Source organism: Salmo salar, chromosome 02, assembly GCF_965601325.2.
Source record: "Salmo salar chromosome 02, fSalSal1, whole genome shotgun sequence".
Taxonomy (NCBI): Eukaryota; Metazoa; Chordata; class Actinopteri; order Salmoniformes; family Salmonidae; genus Salmo; species Salmo salar.
The window spans coordinates 18,777,955-18,788,757 of record NC_138292.1 but is presented as its reverse complement, the minus strand read 5'-3'; the positions used below and the strand labels follow the sequence as shown (position 1 = coordinate 18,788,757).

Genomic DNA, 10,803 nt, shown 5'->3' with positions numbered 1-10,803 from the left:
TTTATCTGTCATTGTTATCATGGATTCACACACAGAACTGATGTCCTCTCTCAATGACTTATAGATTGCTGTCATCTTGCCGTTCTCCCGTTTCAACTCGTTGAGCTGACCCTGGGAGAAGTGCAAACTGTTCTTCAGGTCCTGTACCTCTGGTCAGGTCATCAATTATTTTATTAGTAGAATCAGTAGTATTTGGACAAAACACTTGAAACTATTTTCTTGTTGTTGTAACAACTGCTTATAGGTCTCTTTTTGTTAGTTTAAAAGATCCTTCACATGTGATAGAGAGACACCACTGGCACTGTCCTCAACGGTACTCCCGCCGGCTTTGGTCTTTGTCATGGTAGCTAGCAATGTATGTTAGGCTGTTACTTCTCGCAGTGCCAGACAGGGCAGGTCATGGGGAAAATTGAAAACAACAAACAGCAGGGATCTAGACAGCCACAAATCCAGGACAATCCACGGTCCCAGCCACAATGGCTAACCGCATCGCGGGCTGCCATCAATAACACCTCGCTTCTTTGATGTCCAGCTAGCTAGCAGCTAAGCTTGCTGCGATGCCAAATAGCTCCTCAGACCCGTCCTTGGTCGACAGGATCATTGGAAAGATACAAGCAGTCCCAGCAACTGATGCCATCTGCGTCGCGGTATCAAACATAAGAAGCTAGGTAGCTACCAAGAACTTTCCAATATACTTTTAAACAACAAACTTTCCAAACAAACAAACCGAGCTCTTCCTCGTTCCGTGTACAACAGGTGATATGATCCTTTACTTGCCTCTCAAAGCACTTCATGATGACAGAAGTGAGTGCTACGAGGAGATAGTAATTTAATTCAGTTACCTTTGCTTTCTTGGGTACAGGAACAATTGTGGCACTGTGTTATCCTCAAAGCAGGTGAAGAAGGTGTTTAGCTTGTCCGGGAGCAAAGCGTCGGTGTCTGCAATGTGGCTGGTTATCCCTTTGTAATCCGTGATTGTCTGGAGTCCCTACCAAATACATCTTGTGTCTGAGCCGTTGAATTGCGACTCCATTTTGTCTCTGTACTGACATTTTGCCTGTTTGATTGCCTTACGGATGGCATAACTGCACTGTTTGCATACGAAGTTGAATTTTCACTATGCTTTTAACCATCTAAAATCACAACCAAATTCATTTGGAAATCTTTTTGGTTTAGTTGTCACCTAAATGTGTTATTATTGTGTTTTCAACCATTTAAAAGCACAGCAAAGTTCAAATGGGAATACAATGTCAGATATTTTGTTTATTTCTACAACAATTGAATGTGTTATCACTGTGTCTAATCTAATAGCACAACCAAATGACCTGGATTACAGTTGAGATTACATTAAAGTACATGGTGCAAGTTATCAATGCCATTCGAGATTCTGCTCAGATTATTATAGCAATTGTGAAGATCTCCACACTCTGGTGATCTTTGCGTGCTCTTGAACATGCATGCTTTCTATGATTACATAAGAAGACATTTATTGTTACTGTAAACTCAAAATGTGGACATGGATATGTGTTACTCAATACTGAAGTTGAATAAATACTGTTACATTGCAGTTATATACATTAGTTTGTAAGAAAGCCTTAACTTTAGGCTATTTACTGTATTACAAAAGTAATATTGAATTGTGTATGGTTGACAATGCAACCAAATAATAACATTTAAAGGACATGTACAGTGCATTTGGAAAGTATTCAGACCCCTTCCCTTTTCCACATTTTGTTACGTTACAGGCTTATTCTAAAATAAATTAAAACATTTCCTCATCAATTCCCCATAATTAAAAAGCGAAACTGTTTTTTATAAATTTTAGCTAATTTATTAAACATAAAAAACAGGTACCTTATATGCATAAGCTTTCAGACATTTTTCAATGAGACTGGAAATTGAGCTCAGGTGCATACTGTTTCCATTTATCATCCTTGAACTGTTTTTACAATTTGATTGGATAAATTCAATTGATTATACATGATTTGGAAAGGCACACACCTGTCTATATAAGGTCCCACAGTTGATAGTGTATGTCGGAGGAAAAACCAAGCCATAAGGTCGAAGGAATTGTCCGTAGAGCTCCGAGATAGGATTGTCGAGGCACAGATCTGGGTAAGGGTACCAAAAAATGTATTCAGCATTGAATGTTCCCAAGAACACGGAGGCCTCCATCACTCTTAAATGGAAGAAGTTAGGAACCACCAATACTCTTCCAAGAGCTGGCTGCCCTGCCAAACTGAGAAATCGGGGGAGAAGGGCCTTGTTCAGGGAGGTGACCAAGAACCTGATGGTCACTCTGACAGAGATCCAGAGTTCCACTGCGTAGATGGGAGAACCATCCAGAAGGACAACCATCTCTGCAGCACTCCACCAATCAGGCCCTTATGGTAGAGTGGCCAGACGGAAGCCACTCCTCAGTAAAAGGCACATGACAGCCCGTTTGGAGTTTGCCAAAAGGCAACTAAAAGACTCTGACCATAAGAAAGAAGATTCTCTAGTCTGATGATACCAAGATTGAACTATTTGGCCTGAATACAAAGCGTCACTTCTGGAGGAAACTTGGCACCATCCCTACGGTGAAGCATGGTGGTGGCAGCATCATGCTGTGGGGATGTCTTTCACCGGCAGGGACTGGGAGACTAGTCAGGATTGAGGGTAAGATGAGCAAAGTACAGAGAGATCCTTGATGAAAACCTGCTCCAGAAAGCTCAGGACCTCAGACTGAGGCTAAGGTTCATCTTCCAACAGGACAACGACCCTAAGCACACAGCCAAGACAACGCAGGAGTGGCTTCAGGACAAGTCTCTGAATGTTCTTGAGTGGCCCAGTCAGAGCCCGGACTTAAACCCGATCGAACATCCATCCTGACAGAGCTTGAGAGGATCTGCAGAGAATAATGGCAGAAACTTCCAAAATACAGGTGTGCCAACCTTGTAGTGTCATACCCAAGAAGACTCAAGGCTATAATCGCTGCCAAAGGTTCTTCAACAAACTACTGAGTAAAGGGTTTGAATACTTAAGTAAATGTGATATTTCAGTTTTGTATTTTAATACATTTGCAAATATTTCTAAAACCCTGTTTTTGCTTTGTCATTACAGGGTATTGTGTGTAGTAGATTGATGAAAAAACAACAACAATTTAATCAGTTTTAGAACAAGGCTGTAACATAACAAAATGTGGAAAAGTCAAGGGGTCTGAATACTTTCCGAATGAACTGTATCTACTGCTTGGATAGTTCCATCTGTGCCACTGAGTCGGGCTTCAATTCCAGTGTGTCTTCAAGTTAATAATTGATGTTTTGGATTCAGGTCTCCATTTCAACCAAATCATTTTAAGTTTTTTCAAACTTTAAATGCGTTTTAAATACAGTTTGATTTGATTTAGTCCTATTCTTTAACTTGGATTGTTCGTTAACATGGAGATGTGAATCCAACATATTTATTATTAACTTGTAGACTCCATTTGAAAACAACCAAAGCTTGAAACCCTAGGCCTATATGTATTATCTATTTTTAGTAGAATCCTGGGCTGAATTTAATCATTTAAAAGCTGTTCAATTTAATAGCTGTTGACTACTTCCCAATTCTATATAAGCAAATAATGTTATTGATATATGATTGATAAAGTATGGTTACATTTAATTTGCTCTCTTAAATCTACCCTTTGGAATGACTTACATACCATCAGAGAATCTATTTAGTGGAGATTTCCCAACAATCATGTTCAAGATAGCACATTGGTAATAGTCAGTGACAAACTCAGCAGGGCTTGGTTAGAACCCTGAATGGGTACCCAAAGTGATAGCTGTAGATAATTAAACTCTCCATCCAGGACGTGCTGCCCATCCTAGTGTATTTTCTTATAGTTGTCACGCCCTGATCTGTTTAACCTGTCCTTGTGCATGTCTCCACCCCCCTCCAGGTTTCTCCCATCTTCCCAATCATCCCCTGTGTATTTATACCTGTGTTCTCTGTCTGTTTGTTGCCAGTTCGTCTTGTTTGTTCAAGTTTACCAGCATTTTGTTCCATCAGCGCCTATCTTTTCCCAGCCCCTCTTTTCTCCTGGTTTTGACCCTTGCCTGTCCTGACTCAGAGCCCGCCTGCCTGACCTCCCTGCCTGTCCCTGAGCCTGCCTGCTGACCTTTACCTCTGCCCCACTCTGGATTATCGACCCCTGCCTGCCTTGACCTGCCTTTGCCTTCCCTGTTGCTACAATAAACATTGTTACTTTGACAGTCTGCATCTGGGTCTTACCTTGGTTCTGATAATAGTGGCTATTACATTGAAGATCTGATGTTGTTTCCAAGTAATACATTCGACATATTTATATATGATTTGTCTGTTGAAATTTGGTTAACATGATGTTGTAATCCTGTGGTTGAAATTTCACCCTCAAGACAGTGTACGTCAATGACTTTTTGCAAAGCCAATGTATTTTCCACTTAGATTCCACATCACAATACAGTGAAGGAAAAAGGTATCTGATCCCCTGCTGATTTTGTACGTTTGTCCACTGACAAAGAAATGATCAGTCTATAATTTTAATGGTAGGTTTTTTGAACCGTGAGAGACAGAATAACAACAAAAAAATCCAGAAAAATGCATGTCAAAAATGTTATAAATATATTTGCATTTTAATGAGGGAAATAAGTATTTGACCCCTCTGCAAAACATGACTTAGTACTTGGTGGCAAAACCCTTGTTGGCAATCACAGAGGTCAGACGTTTCTTGTAGTTGGCCAACAGGTTTGCACACATCTCAGGAGGGATTTTGTCCCACTCTTCTTTGCAGATCTTCTCCAAGTCATTAAGGTTTCGAGGCTGACGTTTGGCAACTCGAACCTTCAGCTCCCTCCACAGATTTTCTATGGGATTAAGGTCTGGAGACTGGCTAGGCCACTCCAGGACCTTAATGTGCTTCTTCTTGAGCCACTCCTTTGTTGCCTTGGCAGTGTGTTTTGGGTCATTGTCATGCTGGAATACCCATCCACGACCCATTTTCAATGCCCTGGCTGAGGGAAGGAGGTTCTCACCCAAGATTTGACGGTACATGGCCCCGTCCATCGTCCCTTTGATGCGGTGAAGTTGTCCTGTCCCCTTAGCAGAAAAACACCCCCAAAGCATAATGTTTCCACCTCCATGTTTGACGGTGGGGATGGTGTTCTTGGGGTCATAGGCAGCATTCCTCCTCCTCCAAACACGGCGAGTTGAGTTGATGCCAAAGAGCTCCATTTTGGTCTCATCTAACCACAACACTTTCACCCAGTTGTCCTCTGAATCATTCAGATGTTCATTGACAAACTTCAGACGGGCATGTATATGTGCTTTCTTGAGCAGGGGGACCTTGCGGGCGCTGCAGGATTTCAGTCCTTCACGGCATAGTGTGTTACCAATTGTTTTCTTGATGACTATGGTCCCAGCTGCCTTGAGATCATTGACAAGATCCTCCCGTGTAGTTCTGGGCTGATTCCTCACCGTTTTCATGATCATTGCAACTCCACGAGGTGAGATCTTGCATGGAGCCCCAGGCCGAGGGAGATTGACAGTTCTTTTGTGTTTCTTCCATTTGCGAATAATCGCACCAACTGTTGTCACTTTCTCACCAAGCTGCTTGGCGATGGTCTTGTAGCCCATTCCAGCTTTGTGTAGGTCTACAATCTTGTCCCTGACAACCTTGGAGAGCTCTTTGGTCTTGGCCATGGTGGAGAGTTTGGAATGTGATTGATTGATTGCTTTTGTGGACAGGTGTCTTTTATACAAGTAACAAACTGAGATTAGGAGCACTCCCTTTAAGAGTGTGCTCCTAATCTCAGCTCGTTACCTGTATAAAAGATACCTGGGAGCCAGAAATCTTTCTGGTTGAGTGGGGGTCAAATACTTATTTCCCTCATTAAAATGCAAAGCAATTTATAACATTTTTGACATGCGTTTTTCTGGATTCTTTTGTTGTTATTCTGTCTCTCACTGTTCAAATAAACCTACCATTAAAATTATAGACTGATAATTTTTTTGTCAATGGGCAGACGTACAAAGTCAGCAGGGGATCAAATACTTTTTTCCCTCACTGTAGGTTGACAAATTACGTTGAAACAACGTTGATTTAACCAGTTTGTGCTCAGTGGGAATTTATAGTAGTTTTAGCAAAGGATCTAGAAAGGCTTTGCGCTAAGGTTTACTATGTAGTTGTGTCAATACTGAACTAAGAAGTGACTGGCACAGTCTATTCTGTCTTACACTTACGGGACAAATTACAGGCCAAATACAACAGACAGACACACGTCAAACAAATGTGACAAACAGAGATACAGAGTGGGAAAGCCACTGTTTATTCACAACAGTAAGACTTATTTATAAAATTACTTATTTGACGTGTAGAAAAGCAAAATGACACATAGAAAAGCATCCATCTCTGCTTCTCCTTGTCCTGTCCTCCTTCACTTCTTAGCGGCAGCCTTCATGATGTGGAGCTGGTAGATCTGTTCACAGGCGATGGAGAGGTCCACCACCAGAGAGACAAACTCCTCGAAGCTCACCTTCCCATCACCATTCTGGTCCAGATTCTTCATGATCGTGTCTATGGCGGCTGGGTCCTTCTGGGACTGAGAGATGGAGGAGATGAAGAGAATGAGTAAGAGAGAGAGCAAGAGAGAAAGAGAGAGAGAGATGGGAGGGGACATAAGATTGACTTTGGATACTCTTTATTCTAATAAAGTGTGAGAGAGAAATCAGAATGAGAGGGAAAGAGCGTGAGATGAGAAAGACAGAGAAAGTGTTGAGGGACAGTGAGATAAAAACAGAGGGATAGAAAAGAGAGAGAGAGAGAGAGAAAGAGAGAGAGGGAGAGGGATATCTATGCTACCTTCAGGAAGCTTCCCAGTTCTGTCTGCATGAGTTCTTTCAGCTCCTTTTTGCTCAGTGTGTTATAGTCACCGTCCTTGTCGGCATAGCGATGGAACACCGTGATCAGGGACTGCATGGATCTCTCCAACTGAGACGGCATGGCTGCAGAGAGAAGGATACACTGAGGAGTGGAGAGAGGGAGGGGGAGATGGGAGGGGAGAGAGAGAGAAAGAAGGGGGAGATGGGAGGGGACAGAGGGAGGAGGGGGTGTAAATTACAGTGGTAGATTAAGATTAAGATTAATATTGAGTCGTACTAAACTGGTTCTGACACACGCCGGATGTGGCAGGGCTTGCAAACCATTACAGGCTACAAAGGGAAGCACGGTGACACGAGCCAACCAGACGAGCTAAACTACTTCTATGCTCGCTTCGAGGCAAATAACCCTGAAACATGCATGAGAGCACCAGATGTTCCGGACGACTGTGTGATCACGATCTCCGTATCCGATGAGTAAGACCTTTAAACAGGTCAACATTCACAAGGCCGCCGGGCCAGATGGATTACCAGCACGTGCACTGAGAGCATGTGCTGACCAACTAGCAAGTGTCTTCACTGACATTTTCAACCTCTCCCTGTCCGAGTCTGTAATAACAACATGTTTTAAACAGACCACCATAGTCCTTGTGCCCAAGAACATTAAGGTAACCTGTCTAAATGACTACCGACCCGTAGCACTCACGTCTGTAGCCATGAAAGTGCTTTGAAAGCCTGGTTATGGCTCACATCAACAACATCATCCCAGAAACCCTAGACCCACTCCAATTTGCATACCACCCTAACAGATCCACAGATGATGCAATCCCAATTGCACTCCACACTGCCCTTTCCCACCTAGACAAAAGGAACACCTATGTGAGAATACTATTCATTGACTACAGCTCAGCGTTCAACACCATAGCGAGCTCATAGCTCATCAATAAGCTAAGGACTCTGGGACTAAACACCTCCCTCTGCAATTGGATCCTGGACTTCCTGATGGGCCGCCCACAGGTGGTAACGGTAGGTAACAACACATCTGCCACGCTGATCCTCAACACAGGGGCCCCATCAGGGGTGTGTGCTCAGTCCCCTCCTGTACTCCCTGTTCACTCGTGACTGCATGGCCAGGTACGACTACAACACCATCATTACGTTTTCCGATGACACAACAGTAGTAGTCCTGATCACCGACAACAACGAGACAGCTTATAGGGAGGAGGTCAGAGACCTGGCCGTGTGGTGCCAGGACAACAACCTCTCCTTCAACGTGATCAAGACAAATGAGATGATTGTTGACTACAGGAAAAAGAGGACCGAGCATGCCCCCATTCCAATCGAAGGGGCTGCAGTGGAGCAGGTTGAGTGCTTCAAGTTCCTTGGTGTCCACATCACCAACAAACTAACATGGTCCAAGTACTCCAAGACAGTCGTGAAGAGGGCTTGACAAAACCTATTCCCCCTCAGGAGACTGAAAAGATTTGGCATGGGTCCTCAGATCCTCAAAAGTCACTTTAATAACTCTACCTACATGTACATATTATTTGACTAACCGGTGCCTCAGCACATTGACTCTGTACCGGTACCCCCCTGTATATAGTCTCACTATTGTTATTTTACTGCTGCTCTTTAATTACTTGTTACTTTTATTTCTTATTCTCATTTTTTTAAACTGCATTGTTGTTTAGGGGCTCGTGAGTAACCATTTCACTGTAAGATCTACCTACACCTGTTGTATTCGGCGCATGTGACAAAAATGTTATTTTATTTGATACATGCTCAGTACAGTGAGTGTCTTGATGGTGTCACACCCTGATCTGTTTCACCTGTCTTTGTGATTGTCTCCACCCCCCTCCAGGTGTCGCCCATCTTCCCCGTTAACCCCTGTCTATTTATACCTGCGTTTTCTGTCTGTCTGTGCCAGTTTGTCTTGCTTGTTCAAGTCAACCAGCGTTATGTGTCTCAGCGCCTGGTTTTTCCAGTCTCCCTTTTTCTCGCCCTCCCGGTTTTGACCCTTGCCTGTCCTGACTCCGAGCCAGCCTGCCTGACCACTCTGCTTGTCCCTGAGCCTGCCTGTCGATCTGTACCTCTGCCCCCCTCAGGATTACCGATCTCTGCCTTACCCTGACCTTGAGCCTGCCTGCCGTCCGATACCTTTGCCCCACCTCTGGTTTTCTGACCCCTGCCTGCCTTGACCTGTTTTTTTGCCTGCCCCTGTTTGCAACATCAAACTATTGTTTATTCGACGTGGTCTGCACCTGGGTCTTCCCTTCATACCTGATAGATGGCACTAATATGCTGACTAATAGCAAACTATTCCTTTGAAGCAAACTAATTAACAATGCACATTTAGGGAGGATGGGAGTTGGCTTTCTTTGTCTCTGAAAGCACAGTCTGTTACTTAGTGACATTTAAGCTGTCATCTTCCACTCCTTTACACATTCCCTCTACCTCCGACTCCTCCTTTTTCTTTTGGTGCCTCCCCATTTCTTTGGGAACATCCAACATCTCTAGCTGGGTAGATTGTCCTTTAACCAGGTTTGGCCCGGGGTAGGCCGTCATTGTAAATAAGAATTTGTTCTTAACTGACTTGTCTAGTTAAATAAAGGTTAAATAACCTCTGTCATAGCTTGACCATGTGACACATCCTTATAACTGTCAAAGTGTGGGGATTTGGGGATGGAGAGAGGTGTGACAGGAGAGGAAAGGGTTTTGCATCAGTTCAGTGTAAAGAAATCAGGCTGATGATAATTGGTGAGTAATAATGCCTATAAAATGACCGGCTGAGAAAAACGTTTGTAAGTCTAATAGAGTTCAAAATCAAAAACATTGCTTCAATGTTCAAAGGTCTTCCTATAGATATACTACATTATGTCTTAATCAGTAAATAGTATGGCCCGTCATCCTGCATAACAAACCATAGAATAACTGATTTTTGAATCAAATCAAGCGAAGACTAATGAACATTATAGCCTACAAGTTTTCTGGACGAGACAGATCAGTAGCTAGTCACACTTGGAAACAGTTATTACAGTTGTGTGAGACCTGTTTATTACACTAGATAACCTACTCCATTAAACCAAAGACCCTAATAGTAATAGTAGAATAAGTGAAAAATGGTTACTTACCGAACAGAGGAGAGACACTAACAGAACAGGGTGGGGAAGTAGCGTACTGCTGAAAATATACCAATGATACTGAATCTACTGCACAAGAGCTGTGAGAAAGATTTTATAAAGACAGAGAATTTATAGAGAACATAACGCCTGCCTAATTGTGAGTGTGTGTAGCCTATAGTGGAGGAGTGTGTGTGTGTGGGAGGGAGGGATGGAGAGAGAAGAGAGAGGAGGTTAGAGTTTAGGCTTGATGTCTTTGACTCCTCTCATCTTTGAATTCAACATGATAAAATAGACATTGATCACCTGGAATGTTTTCATATCGCATTAACACACTGAGAACTCACTGATCTCATTCACACTAATCTATACCAATGATGCTGAATCTATACCAATGATGCTGAATCTATACCAATGAGGCTCAATATATACCAATGATGCTGAATATTTACCAATGATGCTGAATATTTACCAATGACGCTGAATATATACCAATGGTGCTAAATCTATACCAATGATGCTGAATCTAAACCAGCGATGCTGAATATATACAAATGATGCTGAACACAGACGGAGAGAGGGGTGACAAGAGTACACACTAGTAGGTTTGGAAGAATAGTTCTATGGATGAAGAGGATGAGATGAAGTTTCTTGAATTAAATGCCATTTTGTCACATATACTCCCTCTCTGGCGTTCGAGGTCGCCAGTCTGCTCATCACTACGCACACCTGTCACCATGGTTAGGTGCACCAACGCCTCATCAGACTCACCTGACTCCATCACCTCCCTGATTACCTGCCCTAT

At 42.9% G+C, this 10,803-nt stretch overlaps 1 protein-coding gene across 1 annotated transcript; it reads right to left on the bottom strand.

The window, feature by feature from the left end:
* Positions 1-6,308: 6,308 nt before the first annotated feature.
* Positions 6,309-10,157, bottom strand: LOC106575162 (protein S100-A1-like). Its single transcript, XM_014151408.3, has 3 exons — positions 10,011-10,157; positions 6,863-7,024; positions 6,309-6,602 (listed from the first exon to the last, which is right to left on the bottom strand). Exons 2-3 carry the CDS (start codon positions 7,001-7,003, stop codon positions 6,438-6,440), a joined length of 306 nt encoding a protein of 101 aa, XP_014006883.1. The 5' UTR covers positions 7,004-7,024; positions 10,011-10,157; the 3' UTR covers positions 6,309-6,437.
* Positions 10,158-10,803: the final 646 nt, after the last annotated feature.

What these genes read in the sequence shown, in the direction of transcription:
- LOC106575162 (XM_014151408.3), bottom strand. Translation starts at nt 7,003, where the DNA reads ATGCCGTCTCAGTTGGAGAGATCCATGCAGTCCCTGATCACGGTGTTC. An exon ending in AACTGGGAAGCTTCCTGAAG is followed by an intron (nt 6,603 to 6,862) that starts GTAGCATAGATA and finishes TCCATCTCTCAG; the next exon opens with TCCCAGAAGGACCCAGCCGC.